The sequence below is a fragment of the Porites lutea genome, chromosome 6 (genome assembly GCF_958299795.1).
Source record: "Porites lutea chromosome 6, jaPorLute2.1, whole genome shotgun sequence".
In the NCBI taxonomy this organism is placed as follows: Eukaryota; Metazoa; Cnidaria; class Anthozoa; order Scleractinia; family Poritidae; genus Porites; species Porites lutea.
The window spans coordinates 24058381-24075421 of record NC_133206.1 but is presented as its reverse complement, the minus strand read 5'-3'; the positions used below and the strand labels follow the sequence as shown (position 1 = coordinate 24075421).

Below are 17041 nucleotides of genomic sequence, written 5' to 3'. Positions count from 1 at the left end.
TTTAGTAAATTTCATTTTAAATGTTACAAACGACCGGATATTAAAGTAACTTCCGGTAAACCAAGGGAAAATCACATGGCATGTGCGCCGTTTATGAACTTAGTTGAATGAAAAATCTGACAGGAAAAGACGCTGTGCGTAAATTATTCTCGACAAGTACTGTTTTCGCTTTCCCTCTCTGTGACTGTGGAATTTGACCCTGAATAGGTCGACCTGATTGCTCAATTTCGTTTTCCTCCTCCACTGAATCCACTAAATCGCAGCTGCACAAAGACCCGGCTTCATTAATCAATTTGTTTTTGTTGTTGTTCAATGGAAAGTCGCTGGTTGTAGGATTCACTTGAGGCCCGTTATGGTCCGTTATGGACTTGCGAAAGTATTAAGAGGTGTAAAAGCTCTTCAAACACGCAAAAAATCTGCTAATTGTTTTAAAAACTTATTCCTGCGAGGACTAATGCAAACCATTCTGAAAATTTTTAAGGTAAACTTTGTTGTTGTTGTTGTTGCTGTAGTTACAAAATCAGCTCGACGTACGGAAGAATTATATTATTCTTGTAATTTCTTTAAATTTCTAAGGAAACTTCGGAGTACCATTAAATAATTTCAAACCAAAGTTTGTGGCTTTTTTTGTCGCTGCCGTTATGGCATTTCTGTTTTTTTTCCTGTTGTTTCGTCGGTGGAGAGCTCGCGAAATCTACTTTTTCCGCCGCTTTGTCTTAGAAAAATTTTGTTGTTTTTCCATATGAGGTCAAACTAAGGAGGAAAACTAAACTAAGATAAACTGAGATTGAGTGAGCCAATCAGTTCAATGCTAGAAATTCATTATCCGAGGTTGAAAAATTATTATTATTCATTCAAAATATTTCCCCAATTCTGATTGGCTAAAAGCACACGCATACTTCACCATAATCAGTTACTGATGACCAAATTTGGAAGAATTTTGTGCTTAACGAGGAAATGACGTCAAAAATGCAGCCTTCCAGAGGTTAATGCATCGTTAACCGAGAAGACCTGGGGACGAGGTTAAGTTGTTTTCGTTGTGAAAATTAAAATGGCGGACACTTCACTCGTTTCAAGAGTAAGTACTACAGGTGGAACTAGGTGAAATAATGGCTAAAAAACATTGCAAAAACAGCAAGAAGACAACTCGGAGGGCGACACCTGCTATTTGGAGAATACTTGCGGAGCTGGACAAACCTAAACGTACACTATCGAAGATAAACTTAACATCGATGCTGGTAAGCATGTTTTAGCTGTTTTTAAACAGGAATTATTTTGAATGAATAATAAAGCAATTAATGGATTCGGCTTTCGTAGAATATGAAGAATTAAGCAGCTCAGATCCCGGGGGTTGTTATCCACCTCGGCCTTCGGCCGCTGTGGATAACACCCTCCTCGATCTGCTTAATTCTTCATATCCTACGAAAGCCGAATTTATTAATTGCTAAATAATACCCTGATATTCGTGCAAAATCTCGATTATTTTTTTTAACTGAGATAGCAATACTAAAAATGCGATAACTTCGTAAATACTTAAGATTACATGGAATTTTTTTTAAGATGCAACGACCACAAGTATTGTAGCTTTGTGTTACTGAAATCAAAATCAAAATCATGAAGACTTATCTTTTTGCTCGATTTTGCAGATCTCATTGGCTACTTTAACTGGGAATGAGTGATTAGCGTCGGGGGTGCTTCTTTGATTTTCTGAGGCGAGAGGGGGCACTTCTTTCGTTAATATTCTAATTAAGGCGAATGCACCGGTATTTCAAGTGACTTTTAACGTATCAGTGTCAATAGTACTAGTATTTTAAAATTTTTGTTTTGAAAACACAAATTTTAAAATGAGTTTGGTACACATTTGCAATTCACCTTTAAGTCATGATGTTACTTATTTTTAGTTATCTTACCGAACGATTTTTTCAAAACCTCTGTTTTACTATAATCAGTCATGCACAGGTGTCAAACAGGCCGTCTAACGTGAAACACAATCTCCGTTTTGTTCTTTCTTGGGCGGAGAGCTGTTTACTAGAAGGGGAAGCCAGTGATCGAGCAGTTACGGTAATTGGCTGACTTAATTGCTCTTGCAATGATTTTCAATTGAATACATACCTTAACTTTATTGTTTTCCTTATAGATTTGGAAGGTGGAGCCGTCGTTGCTGTAGGATACACGGTAACTTGTAACCCATTGATGCGCGTTATATCGTCCCTGGGTCTTTATTCCTGTCACCTCGGTTTTCTTACCAAGATCCACTTGCAGCCACTGATGACCGTTGTTAGTTCTGGGAATCCACGAGCCATGGTTGGAATTCAGTCTGGCATGGTAAGATCGGTATGGACTGTGATGTTGGGTGGAAGCTGTGATCTGGGCATTGGTTATGCTTCCCTTCTCCATTCCGAGTGGGTTTGAACATGCTATACACAGAGAGTAAAGTAATACAACGCCGAACAATCGTGAACTTTTCAGTTAAATAGAAGGGAGGCATGCGCAAGGTGGTAAAGTAGTGAGAATAAGGTAATTTTAGGGTTTTTTTTTAACTTGCGTGATGACAAGGGATGGGGGGGGGGGGGGGGAATGGAAAAATTGACATACACGGCAATCCCCTTGGGTCTCCTTTGACTCCCTTGGTAGGACTTAACCGAGAAAGCATGGAATCAAACTTGACACATCTCAGGCTACCAGGTTTAAAAACTGGCGACGGGCAACACACGACTCATGCACTTGCTTCAGAGCTTCGCTCTAACAAATAATTCCTCAGTGTATTTCCCTTATGATATGTTATGAGGGGAGGCTCCTTTAAGATTTCTATTAGCTGTTGTTGGTTTTGTATAATGTGCAATTTCCCCACTAGTATTTCGCTTCTCCTTTAATGAAGCTCCGGTGAATTAAGGAATGGGGCACTGCAAATTTGGAGGGGGGTGGTCTGTTTTAGTAGGGATTTTACCTTTCGTATTAATATTTTAAATTCAATTTCTACTCTCCATAAGCATTCATTTTTCATTATTACTAATGTATTATCTGTGTCACGTGACTTGCCACACCCATTTTTGGCTTTTTATTTCAATCCAAATTTACACCACTTTATAAATAACACTTGTAATTTAATTCACTTTTTGTCAATGACTATTGACACAAAGTTTATGGAATTAATCGGGGTTTTCTCAAATTATCTACGTTTTGTAATCTATAACGTTTCTTGTTAAGAGGGAGACTGGGACGAGAGAAAAATATCTAATAATTACGAAGGAATAGATCATTTCACAAATCCCCGATTAATTAAGCCTATCTGAATGTAAATGAAATATTATGGAAGGAAAAACGATTGTTGTCACATTCAGTAAACTGGTGTAATCTGCAAAGTCCAAATTTTGCATAATTATGGGCGTGGCTGGTCACGTGATCTAAAAAAAAGGAGTGTTTAAGGTCCAAAGTGGTTCTGGTCTTAAACACAGCGGCCTAAGATTAAAATAAAGGAAGATACTGGAAAAAACAACATCAAGTCATAAAACCCCTCATGTAACTCTGACCCATTCCTTAATTCACCGGAGAGTCTTTCTTCACACCTGTTGCGTGACATGAGTAGAACTTCGTGTACTGAAAAGTTTCTGTTGGTTTGTAATGTGTTTGCAAAATCAACGGCTATCTTTGTTCCCATGGCAATTCCATGGGTCTGTAGGTAGTTGCTACTGCAAAATTGAAACGCGTTCTCTGTCAATATAAGTTAGAGTATTTCTCTTAAATACTTGGTAGGTATAGAGGCTTTCCCCCAGGGGAGGGGGAGGGGTTACTCCCATATATAAGCCTAGGCATCTGCCGCCCCAAAGGGACGGGTTTTTTGCCCAGGGGGAATACTCCGGATTTCAAGGGACAGGGATGCTCGAATGGGGCTAAAAATCAAAACCCGAAGAAAGCCCTAGGGCTTTCAACAAAACCCACAAAAAACCCCTTGACTAAAAATTGACCCCCAAAAAATCTCAAGCCGATTTCTGAGCCTTAACAAATCTCCAGAAAGAAAAACAAGTTTGCCGGTTGAACTTTAATCGCAGAACAAGGCGGCAGGGATTTGTGGGCACTATCAGGAATCGTCCAGCCACCTGTCGGGTATGGTGTTCGAGGGAACTACGGGATTGTATGAACGTTTTTATCATTTCAGTTTCAAATGACTAAGACAGATGGAGAAATATGTAATTCGAAACGGATTTTAACAAGTCTTTTTTGATTCGATTTAGCGCCCCGGGCGCTTGATATTTACTTTTGGTACCTTCTGATCAAGGTAGGGCTCTTATTCGAGGCAGGGCGCTTATTTCTCTTTTGAGAAACGACCAAATGCTCAAAACAAAACTTTAATGTTTTTTAAAAACGGAACAATAACAGAAGCTGTAACAGTAACAAATATGTATACCTGGAGTTATGAAACCGGGTTAGCAAACATTTTGTAATTTTTCTCAACTTTCCCTGTCTAATAGCTTGTTTACTGTGTTGTTTGCTTATGTCGTTTTTTCTTTTTTTGCTTTTTTTGTGGTTAGGGATTTGTGTTATGCATGGTTGTGGATAGTCTTATCAGTGCCGCGAAAGTGTGTGATTGCGTGATTTCCGCATGGTGTTGACAGGTATGTGATCGCGTGGTTGAACTGCGGTATGGCCAAAATATTCTGGGCCAGCCATCAATATTAATTATTGTTTCGTCGGGTTTAGCTTAGCTGATTGTGCCTTGGAAAAGCGACTCTCGACTCAAGAAAATTGGATCTAGGTCTAGTTTCAGTGGGCTCTTATGGCACTGAACCATAGGCCGATTTTTGAAGATAAGAAAGTGATAACTTGTGCACTACGTTTCATTCAGTTATGTCTATTCCATGCGGAATCCTGTTGTTTATCGAACCGCGAAAAAAAGTAGTGTTTTGCTAAACATTTAAGTTGTTATGCAAGCCTTAACCAGGCACTCTTTCGCTGCAGCTCACTCAACTTAAAAATTTCTAGACTGAAATGACACCGGTTTGAAACTTCGCGAAGTCAGTTTACTGAATAAATGTTCTAAAATTTGCGTGAGGGACCATGAACTTACTGCCCGGCGTCAGATAAAGGCTTTTTATCAGCCTTTGAACGAGTTTTATTGTTTTAAATTGCCAAGTAGTAGAAAGAGTTGATATTTTTGCTAACCCGGTTTTCAAAAATCCAGATATATGTAATTTTAAGTTAACGTGAGGGAATTTTGATCTTCTTCTACGCCGATATCTTTGACAGTGTCACTTACATCAATACCGTAAATGAAAGCTTTCTCTTCGATGTCCGATTCGATGATCCCGTCGTCCTTGTTTTGTACGTTTGTGAGCAATTAAAGGAAAATGAACCTCAGTTGATACATACCCTTACTCTAATATTGTAATATTAGATTAGGGGCGCTTAATAGAACGGGGTCGCTTATAACAATGGAGGCGCTTATTGGAATGGGGGCGCCTAATAGACTAGGGGCACTTATTAACAAAAACACACTCTAACGGGGGCGCTTTTTGGAAGGCGCTAAATCGCATTACTGAGGTAATGATGACACTATTTCTTAGAGGCCAGGTCTGAAAACGGGCGTGAATAACGATATTTTTTGGTCTGAAATAGGGTCAGAAATTGGAGATCGGGGCGGCACACCACCAACAAGAATTCCCTGGAGTACCCCAGAGGGCTTTTTCTCCATAAAAATCTTCGTATGCATGACATATGGTGGTTACGCAATCTTCGTGCCGTATGTTGGTGTAGAGGCAAAGCTCTGAAGGTCAGAAAACTTACCTTACGACTAAGTGCAGGAATTGTGTGTTGCCCGCCGCCAATTTTTAAACCAAGTTTGGGGAGGAGAAAGAAATTGCCCCAAAGAGTAGGGAGGAAAGAGAAATTGGCTGAAAAAGTAGAGAGGAGGGAGATTTATCCTCCTGTACTTCCCCCCTCAATTAAGAGTTATAAATAGTAGTGACCAACTTAAAACCGAGTTGATGCAGTTTAAAGGTTTGTTCATCGAACAATTACATCTTAGGAACAATAACTTTGAGACACAGAACAGCTCAGTATAGAAGTATAGTCTAACTAACCTTTGTGTTTCAGCGTAATCCAGTAGATTCCATTCGCACGTTTTTCTTTCAATTTGTCCCTGATATCTTTGATATCTTTACACGATTTCCCTGGGTATGACTTTCCCCCGTAATCTAGCTTTGGAAAAACGGTGCCTTGGGTCACAATGATTTTTCCCATGTGACGACGATTAGAGAAGTTATTATTGCGCGTGCCCATGTAACAGTATTCCCCAGGCAACATGATGCGGAAACATGGTGGATTACAGGAAGCTGGTGCATTATTAAGCTCAGCGTTCAATGAGGCGGAACCGGTGTAACAGCCTTTATTGAGGTGCAGATTCAACTTGTCGCTGTCAAATTTATTCACATGATCAACCACATCAAGAAGCAAGCTGGAACAAGTGGGGGGTTTGAGGGAACTGCATCCTTCCTCCACAAAGCACACGTTGGTGCGATCCGTTTCTAAATTGCAAACAAAGACGCTCATAGGCCCACTATTGTTTCCACATCAACCATATTTATTTTCGTCTTACAAACAGTGCTGAAACCTCCTTAATACGGACATCAAAAGTAACTAAAAGGTTTATAACATTATATCAGCATGATTTTGGGCATGAGTTAGAGCATCAAGCATGATGCCAGTATAGTGGGCATTTTTAGCATATTGATACATTAAATTCAATTAAAAAAAATAAAAAAAAGCCTATGACAAAAATGTCTCAAATTTTCTTTGCAACAGCTTTCTTTCAGTATAAAACTCATTTCAAGGCTTGGCTATCGGCATAAAGCCAGGTTCCTAACAAATTAAGGGCCATTGAGAACTTGTTTTTGCCGCGTGCATTGTACCAAAAACATTAAAACGTTTTCTTGTTAACCTACTATAGAGGTAATTTGTTTGGGCAGGGTAAGGGGCAGGAAAAAGGCAAAAATTTGCCCAGAATTAATTGAGCATAATGCTTTTGCGACAGAAACTTTCGCTGTACATGTAGTACTATTATGTTTAGGGTGACGCTCAAAAGCATGAAGATTAAAATTTCTAGTATAATGTGACTAACCGATCAAAAGGGCAGTTAGAAGAATTGTCAAGAATTGGGCAGGGGGCGGTGCTCATGTCAAAGGGGTGGGAATACCCATCATTTGCCTCGATTTTTCTCAGAAGTCAAAAGAAAGATTTTATTAACACTGAGTCAGCTGGAAATTGTCATTGTCTGGAGTATGGACGACAACGGCGTGATTTAATACATGTTTTCAAAAACAATGATTTTTATTTTAGTTTTTAGTCCCCCTCCTCTGCAGAGGCCTCTTTGTGTCGTGTGAAGGCTGGGGAGAGGGTAAAAAGAAAGCGCACGGGGAAGATAGGAAGGAAAACATTTTTGCGACCCAGCGGGAGACTCTGTGGGAAAGAGAGATCCGAAGAAAGCAAGTCATCTGTAGTCAGATACCGATCCGATTCTCACTTTCATACACTGGACGAAAAAATGGATTTGCTTCAAATTTGCTCAGTGCAAATATGATGCAAATTTGTGCAAACTGGGGAATAAATCTGAGCAAAGGTGGTAAATGCCGATGTTACATACCTTTTACAACGGGGTGTAAATAGGTATGCAAATTCGGTATTTACCACCTTTGCTCAGATTTATTCCCCAGTTTGCACAAATTTGCATCATATTTGCGCTGAGCAAATTTGAAGCAAATCCGTTTTTTCGTCCAGTGATACATTCACGGAATAAATTGTTGCAACTACATTTGTACGGCGTCATTCTCCCAAACATGCTTAGATCATCTAAATGGTAACAGCTTCTTTTTACTCCTGAAAATAACGAAACTCGGAAAGTAGCGATTTCTACTAATAAGATTACTAATTCAGAAAGTAAAGAACTGGGTTATAACTTTACGTATCGTTAACTTCGTGGTTTTGTAATCGCGAAAATTAAGACCTAGTCCAATTATTAGAAACAACAAGATAGGACAGACAGGGAACTTACGATCTGTCCCTTGGCCGGCACGGCCCCTGGGATTATGGTTTGAACCTGAAAAAAAGGAAATTAGATATTAAATAAAAAAAACAGGTCTCTATGGCCCGTTACTTAAACCCCCAGGAAGGCACTGAACAAAGATTTTGTAAGGAGAGGGTCCACCCTGAGGTCCGACGCTTAATCACCTTTTTATGTGCCATTTTTCACAACAAAGGTTATACCCCTTTATTCGTTCTATTGACACATGGTTCCACTTTCAAAACTGCTGTTAATGCACCACATTCCCTACTCTTTTAAAAACCTGAAACGCTTGAAAAAGGTACCCCTTTCGAGCAGTGCCTCCGCCTCTAGGCCACTACAGGGAGTAACCCAGGGACTAAAAACGTAGTCTAACTAAACCTAAGTAACGTAGAATATTCTGAGGTTTCCATTAAAGTGCTACTACGATCAAATTTTTGACTACCATTTTTTTTCGCTAGATTGGCAGTTTAGTACTTGAAGTACATGGTGTGCAAATTATAGCTTCATGCGATTAAGGAAAGTGGTATTTTTTGGCGCTCAAAAACCATTAATTTTCGTCCGCCATTAAAACGCTATGTTCCTGTGGCCTGGTTACCAAGAACACAAGGCAATTGCTTTGTGACGTCTGTCACGGCAGCATTGCGCGTGACACTGCGTGACATGACAGAAACTTACGTTGCGGTGGCCTGGGACCGAGCGGTCCCGGATGACCACGCTAGTTGAACGTTTCGGAACGCTTTTCGCTGTGTTAGTTTTTAAGTTGAACATTCTACGGTTAAAAGGAATCAAGGAACGGATTAAGGACTAAGGTTTATGTCAATAACGGAACAAGGACACAGATGTAAGTTTCAGAATTACTGCTTTACCTTATTGTATTGTAATTTCGTATCGCCCCTAGCTCGCCTTTGTAATGCTAGTTTTCTGTTTCTTCCTTTAGTTTTCTTTACCGCTTCGCATCGCATCGCGTCGCATCGCATCAGTTAAGCCTATATTGCACTATCACGTTCACATCGCATTATCGTATCACCGAATCAAGACATTGTTCACAAGGAATCGTTTGCAAGGAAAATCAATGGTAGCCATTGACAGCGTGTACATGAATTTCTGTGGATTAAACTAAAGTTGTGTTTACATTGTACGCCTCATCGATTTGTAAGGTCCTGAGGCAGTTCTGCCGCCTCATTCGTAAAGAAAAATCTGTACATCGGCGTTCTGCGTGTTTCGAAGGAGTTATTTGCTTAATTTACGTTAACTTTGTTTGGATTTTACTGGATTTGTGAAAGAATTGCGGCGGGTTGATTCGCTTCACGTATGGCCGAAACTAGTTCCCAGGATCACACGGACGACTTCAATGTTCCAGGCATCCTTGAGGATTTCGAAGAAGAAAACACAGACAGAAAAATGGAAGAACCATTTCTGAGTCAATCTTCAAACACTGGCGAATTACCAGATTCTCTAGGCCCGCGGAGACGAAATTTGACAGAAAAGGGTCAAGAAGAAAAGCGCAACAGACTAAAACGGCAATACGCAAATGCTTTCCGATCTGTATCCAGAAAGAGAACTGAGATATCCCAGCTAATGGTTGATGTTAACAACTTGCACCTCGTAAAGGACGAGACAATGATCTTGAAGGATCTTATCGAACAGTACAGGGAAGCCTTTTCAGCTTACTATGAAGAGTTAACCCAGGAAAAGGATAAAGACCATGAACATGCCCATTACAAGGATAAGGTCGAAGATATGATGGCATATTTACACCCATTACACGCTTGGATATCACAGGCTGAGGCCCGCTTGATTGATCAGTTAGATGGAAGAAGTAGCAAAGGATCTGAACGATCGTCTAAGGCAAGTTCAAGGTTGTCTGCAAGAGACCGAGAGAGAGTCCGTCTAGCAGAGTTAAAGGCTGAAAGATTGATGCTTAAGCGGAAACAGGCTCTTCGTGCTGCGGGAGAAGAATTGGAACTTGAAATGGAAATAGCAAAAACCGAAGCAAGGGAGAAGACATTGAGTGAAATTGATAAGGAACACGAGGCTCCCCCACCTCCACTTGGCTCAAGTCCACCTTCAGTGGCTGCCTCCTTTACACCTATTGTGTTAAAGTCTGCAGCAAAATCGTCACCTGACAACGTTACTGTGAGTCGCAACCCGCTTGGCTCCTCTGCCACCAAAGAGATGACACCAGCTATAAATACGGAGGTTAGCAGCTCCCCCAAGAATCCCAAGGCCGCAGATTTCAGCCCTGGCTTGTTTGCAGATGGAATTTCATCGACACCGTTGACTGGTAACGGTCTCCGGGAAACTTCTAAGGAAAGCAGTCATGGAGTCTCTGAAGCTCGATCACCTCAGTTAGCAGAACGTACCTTTCAGAATGTTATCGAGTTACAGCAGAAGCAAAATGAGACAATTATTGCAACACACCAACAGTTAACAGCTGCTATGACACTGCCTCAACCAACAATAACTAAGTTCACAGGTGACCCAATCGAGTACAAGACCTTTGTTATGGCCTTTGATACACGTATCTGCTCCAAAGCATCTACCGGTTCTGATCTCTTGTATTATCTAAATCAGCATCTTCAAGGTGAACCGGCAGACCTTATTCAAGGATGTCTACACATGGACCCTGAAGCAGGTTACACGGAAGCCAGACGACTGCTTCAGAAAGAATACGGTGACCCGTACAAGATTTCCACTGCTTACCTCAACAAAATCATCCACTGGGCTCCTGTTAGATATGATGACAACCAAGGCTTGAAGCGACTGTCAATATTCTTGACAAAGTGTAACATTGCTATGAAGAGTATTTCATACATGCGTGTGCTCGACCATGCACCAAACATGCAGTCGGTGGTCTCCAAGCTTCCGGCCAACTTGCAAGCTAAATGGAGAGATCAGGTGTTAAAGAAGAAGAGAAGGGAGGACGGTGTAACGTGTTTCGCAGACCTTGCCAAATTTGTGGAGTATGCGTCAGAGTCTGCCAATGACCCGGTGTTCGGCAAAGAGGCCCTTAGCAAGAGTAAGGAAGATGTTAAACCCAAAGAAAAGGAACCGCCCGGTAAAGGAAAAAGGCTACCAAGGAAACCGGGAATTCCATGGAGACCAAAGGAAAACAGTTTTGTGACGACACCACTTGGAGCCGTCGTGCCTCCGGCTGTATACGGGGCCGGGCCTCCAAGTAACTATGGTCGCCCCCCATGTCACCTTTGCAACCTTGCTCATGATTTGGATGACTGTGATTTATTCAACAAGAAGACGCCAGAACTTAAGAGAGCCTTCCTGAGAGAAAGGAACATGTGTTTTGGATGTTACGGAACGAACCACATCTCAAGGAACTGCCCAAACAGACGGAAATGTAAATTCTGTGGACGACTGCATCCCTCAGCCCTTCACATTAGTGGATTCCAAATTCCACCAAGGGACAATAGTAAACAAGAGAATGACAAGGCAGTGGGCAATGCCTGTACCAACCTTCAATCTACCTCCTGTAGTACCGCTAGACCTGCAGAATCAGTTGTGCTTCATGCCATCCTACCAGTACGTGTAAAGAAGAAAGGCAGCGACGAGACCGTCACCACTTATGCCTTCTACGAGAATGGCAGCAGTGGTTGCTTTCTGACTGAGAGTCTTAGAGAGAAGATGAGCGTTGATGGCAAAAAGACGCAGTTACAGCTGGGCACTATGCATGGCCAAAGCCTGATATCCACCACTGTTGTCTCTGACTTGTTGGTGATGGACATGGAAGGCAAGAATCCAGTTGAGCTACCGCAGTCTTACACGAGATTCGAGATACCAGTGACCGAAAAGCAGATTCCTACCCCTGAAGGAGTCAAACGGTGGGAGCATCTTCGCAGTGTTGCTGAGAAGATACCAGAGTTTATACCGAACTTGGAGATTGGCCTATTAATCGGCAGTAATTGTCCTGCAGCTATAGAACCTCTAGAGGTTGTACCAAGTGATGTCAAGGGGCCATATGCAATGCGATTGCGCCATGGCTGGACTCTGTCTGGGCCTTTGTATGTGGAGAACGTTTCAAGTCCTGGCAATGTTACTTGTCACAGAATCACGGTACGGGAAGCGGAATCAGTCAAAGAGGTGATATCACCCCAAGCCATACAGCAAATGTTTGAACTAGATTTCAACGATCACAAGTCTAGCCCTGATGAATACGGCTACTCCCAAGAGGACAAGAAGTTCATCAGTAGGATAAGGGAAAACGTCCACCTTCGCGACGGCCATTATGTGATACCATTGCCATTCAGAGACCCTCAGGTGACAATGCCAAACAACCGAGTTCAAGCGCTGAAACGAGCAACTTGGCAGAGAAAGAAGATGTTACGTGACGAGAGCTATCGAGATGACTATGTCAACTTTGTGAATGAAATGATTGCAAAGGGTTATGCACGACGAGTGCCAGATGACCGTCTGGAAGCTGGCCCTGGCAAAGTATGGTACCTGCCACACCATGGTATCTACCACCCTAGGAAGCCCCAGAAAATACGTGTGGTCTTCGACTGTAGCGCTAGACACGGAAGCACTTCCTTGAACGACCAACTAATGTCAGGCCCTGACCTTACCAACTCTCTGATTGGAGTTCTTATACGCTTTCGCCAAGAGCCCGTGGCATTCATGGCGGATATAGAGGCGATGTTTCACCAGGTTCAGGTGCCCGATGACCAGTGTGACTTCCTCAGGTTCCTCTGGTGGCCCGATGGCAATCTGGAGTTGCCCATCCAGGAATATCAAATGACGGTGCACCTCTTCGGAGCGGCTTCATCCCCAAGCTGTTGCAACTTTGCATTGAAGGAGACTGCTAAGGACATGGAACACGAAAGTGGTCCACTTGCAGCGGATACTATCCGCCGAAATTTCTATGTAGATGATTGCCTTCGTTCAGTTAAAGACGAGCAGACAGCCATTGAGCTTATCCAAGGTCTATGCCAAGCATGTGAGCATGGAGGCTTCAACTTAACAAAATTTACAAGCAATAGTCGTGCTGTTCTGGAATCCATCCCAACGGAGAAGCGTTCTAAGGAAGCTAGAGACCTTGATCTGGGTCACGACCGTCTACCTGTTGAACGCGCCCTTGGGGTGCTATGGTGCGTAGAATCTGACGTCTTCAAGTTTCGTATAGTTATTAATGATAAGCCGCCAACAAGAAGGGGCATCTTATCTGTTATCTCATCAATTTATGACCCACTCGGCTTTGCCGCGCCATTCACACTTCCGGCCAAGAAGATACTTCAGGACCTTTGTCGTGAAGATATCGGATGGGATGACACCATTCCTGATCAGTACCAAACTAGATGGGCCAAGTGGCTAAGCGAGCTTCCTCTGCTAGAGCAGTTCAAGGCAAACAGGTGTGTCAAGCCGCCAGAGTTCGGAACCGTGACGTCCCAGCAAGTACATCTCTTCTCTGATGCAAGTTCCATGGGATATGGAACTGTTGCTTACCTACGGCTGTGTGATGACAGCAATCGCGTTCACTGTACGTTCCTAATGGGGAAATCACGTCTCGCCCCTATCAAGTCAGTCACAATTCCGCGTCTCGAGCTAACTGCTGCTACCACATCCATCCGAGTTGGAGAAATGTTAAAAAGAGAGGTGGATGGCGACCCAGAGTTTGTGTACCATACAGATTCCACCACTGTGTTGCGCTATATCGCTAATGAACGACAGCGGTTTCATGTTTTTGTTGCAAACCGGGTGCAGCTCATCCGCGACCATTCACACCCGAATCAGTGGAAGTATGTAGCCACTAAGGAGAATCCGGCAGATGATGCTTCAAGGGGCCTTAATGGACTTGCTCTTTTAGAAGGGCAGCGTTGGTTAGAAGGTCCAGAATTCTTATGGAAACCCGAGAACGAGTGGCCGCAACAACCATCCACGTTGGGCCAAGTCCCAGATGATGATCCAGAAGTAAGGAAGGTAACGACAAGCAGTGCGGTCAGCATTAATCAGGTGGATAACACCACAAACAAGCTGATCAAAAGCTTTTCTGATTGGCATCGTTTGCGAAGGGCCGTAGCTGTGTTCCTGCGAGTTAAAGAGACCTTGCGAAAGCGGCGTAACAATCGTTTAAATGTCAAGAATGGAACCACAAGTGGCGACAGAAACCTTGCAGACCAGAGATCGCCTGCAACGACCAAGGTAGTCAAGTTTAAGAGTGCCGAAGAGCCACACTCGCCTCTTACTGTACAAGATCTAGCGACAGCTGAATTGGCTATTCTGAAGTTTGTTCAAGCTTCAGCCTTTGGCAAGGAAGTCCACGCTCTCAAGGAAGGCGAGAAGAATAAGCTGCGAGGGCAGAAGAAAGGAGGTATAAAGAATGACAGTCCTGTTCGTCGCCTTGATCCCTTCCTGGACAATGGTGTCCTCAGAGTTGGAGGTCGACTCAGACGTGCAGATTTACCATTTGAGACAAAGCACCCAGTCATTTTACCAAAGAAGAGTCATGTTACAACTCTTCTCATCCGTCACGCTCATAAACGGTTGGGCCACGCTGGACGTAGCCACGTCATTGCAACCCTTCGAGAGAAGTATTGGATCATCAAAGTTAACGCAGCAGTGCGCCATGTAACCTCAAAGTGTGTCTTCTGTCGCCGCAACCATGGCAAGCCAGGCGAGCAAAAGATGGCTGATCTACCCAGGGATCGCATCTCTCCAGCACCACCATTTACATACACGGGCGTCGACTACTTTGGCCCCTTCTTAATTAAGGAAGGACGCAGGGAGGTGAAGAGGTATGGTACCCTCTTCACATGTTTGGTCAGCCGAGCAGTCCATATTGAAGTCGCAAGTACCCTCGAGTCAAGTTCATTTATTCAAGCACTTCGGCGCTTCATAGCACGACGTGGTCCGGTGAGGGAAATGAGAAGCGACAACGGTTCAAATTTTGTTGGCGCACACAATGAACTGCTCCAAGCTATACAAGAGATGGATCATGAAGAAATCCGAGCCAAGCTACAGAGAGAGAACATTGATTGGACCTTTAACCCACCCACCGCTAGCCACATGGGCGGCGTGTGGGAGCGTCAGATCAAAACTACAAGGAAGATTCTTGCTGGCCTAATGGATGAGTACGGTCATTGTTTGGACGAAGAATCATTCCGCACCCTCTTGTGTGAAGTTGAGGCTGTTATCAACTCTAGGCCCTTGACGACAGTGTCTGGAGAACCTGACGATCTTGAACCGCTTACTCCCAACCATATCCTGACGACCAAGTCAAATGTGATACTGCCACCCCCAGGGAAGTTCCAGAAGAACGATGTATACATGCGTCGTCGGTGGCGAAGAGTGCAATACTTGGCAAATCTATTTTGGACTCGGTGGAAGAAGGAGTACCTCGTTGTGATGCAGGAAAGGCGCAAATGGCAACATCCTCAGCGAAGCCTGGTAGAAGGGGATGTCGTGATAATCCGAGAAGAGAACGTCCCACGTAATGCCTGGTCGTTGGCCCGCGTTGTGCGAGTAGAGCCGGACGCCCAGGGCCTTATCAGATCTGTTGTCGTCAAAACACGAGAAACTACGCTTAGAAGACCAATCAACAAGCTTGTCCTAATCCTGCCCAAAGAGGAACAGGAAGGAGATCAGGAGAAGTAAACGCCCCCCGGACGTTTAGGGGCCGGGAATGTCACGGCAGCATTGCGCGTGACACTGCGTGACATGACAGAAACTTACGTTGCGGTGGCCTGGGACCGAGCGGTCCCGGATGACCACGCTAGTTGAACGTTTCGGAACGCTTTTCGCTGTGTTAGTTTTTAAGTTGAACATTCTACGGTTAAAAGGAATCAAGGAACGGATTAAGGACTAAGGTTTATGTCAATAACGGAACAAGGACACAGATGTAAGTTTCAGAATTACTGCTTTACCTTATTGTATTGTAATTTCGTATCGCCCCTAGCTCGCCTTTGTAATGCTAGTTTTCTGTTTCTTCCTTTAGTTTTCTTTACCGCATCGCATCGCATCGCGTCGCATCGCATCAGTTAAGCCTATATTGCACTATCACGTTCACATCGCATTATCGTATCACCGAATCAAGACATTGTTCACAAGGAATCGTTTGCAAGGAAAATCAATGGTAGCCATTGACAGCGTGTACATGAATTTCTGTGGATTAAACTAAAGTTGTGTTTACATTGTACGCCTCATCGATTTGTAAGGTCCTGAGGCAGTTCTGCCGCCTCAACGTCATTTACTTAACGCAGTACACACAGCATGACAATTTTCTTCCAAGAACTTTGCTCAACAATGTTCTCTTTCCTCCCACTTCGATGCGTTCTTGTTTAGGAAGACTCTTTCGATCTTACTACATTAGGCTCCGTATGTGTGCAGCAACCGCTTCAATCGATAGAATTGTGCTGCACGTGAGTCTGACCAACTGAATGTGAGATTCGAGGAATACGTTTGTTTCCAGCTGGCAGTTTCGCTGTTTTCTGGGTTTGATAACTTCGAAGAGTGCTGCAATAGCATTTACGGGGCTTTCAACGCAAATCAGTAGCGGAAAATTAAACTTGGATCATTTGCTAGAATATGGAAGAAAGATCAATCGACAGATCTTGAATCCGGAAAGAAATCTTCGCATAAAGAGGGAGCGCATGGAGGTAAGCTTACAGTTCGCAAAACTTGCTAAGTTTATTTATATCGCCGGGTGGTGATTTTTGCTTTTACTACTGGCGAAGTCATCGAAGATAAATTTTCTCTTAGACCTTTCTTCGACTGGAACGCGACGACTACGAAACTTTTAGGAAACTTTCAAAAAGATTTGCCCTAAGGCAACAGATCACAGAGAGCCCTCTAGTTTTGTAAACACTATTATTGCTCACACCTTGCTCTTGTAGTGTACTATTTTTTCTGTTACCACTATTAACATTCCTTCGAGCTTTTATAAAAAGTTTTAAGCTCTATTTGTAAATTTTTATTATAAAATATTAAAATCTATCAGGATCATGGTGCAATCTGAATGGTATGATATTTTAATTTACA

At 43.0% G+C, this 17041-nt stretch overlaps 2 protein-coding genes across 2 annotated transcripts in view; one reads left to right on the top strand and one right to left on the bottom strand.

The window, feature by feature from the left end:
* Positions 1–17041, bottom strand: part of LOC140941766 (protein DD3-3-like) — a 47858-nt gene that overhangs the window by 10003 nt on the left and 20814 nt on the right. The window contains exons 8-10 of the mRNA XM_073390782.1: positions 8045–8089; positions 6078–6521; positions 2113–2417 (exon numbers count right to left, since the gene is read on the bottom strand). Of these exons, the coding sequence (XP_073246883.1) occupies positions 2113–2417; positions 6078–6521; positions 8045–8089 (794 nt within the window). The remainder of the gene's footprint in view (positions 1–2112; positions 2418–6077; positions 6522–8044; positions 8090–17041) is intronic.
* LOC140941763 (uncharacterized) lies at positions 8690–16451 on the top strand. Its single transcript, XM_073390778.1, has 2 exons — positions 8690–15902; positions 15999–16451. The coding sequence occupies exon 1, from the start codon at positions 9368–9370 to the stop codon at positions 15656–15658; it is 6291 nt and encodes a 2096-aa protein (XP_073246879.1). The 5' UTR covers positions 8690–9367; the 3' UTR covers positions 15659–15902; positions 15999–16451.

What these genes read in the sequence shown, in the direction of transcription:
- LOC140941763 (XM_073390778.1), top strand. Translation starts at nt 9,368, where the DNA reads ATGGCCGAAACTAGTTCCCAGGATCACACGGACGACTTCAATGTTCCA.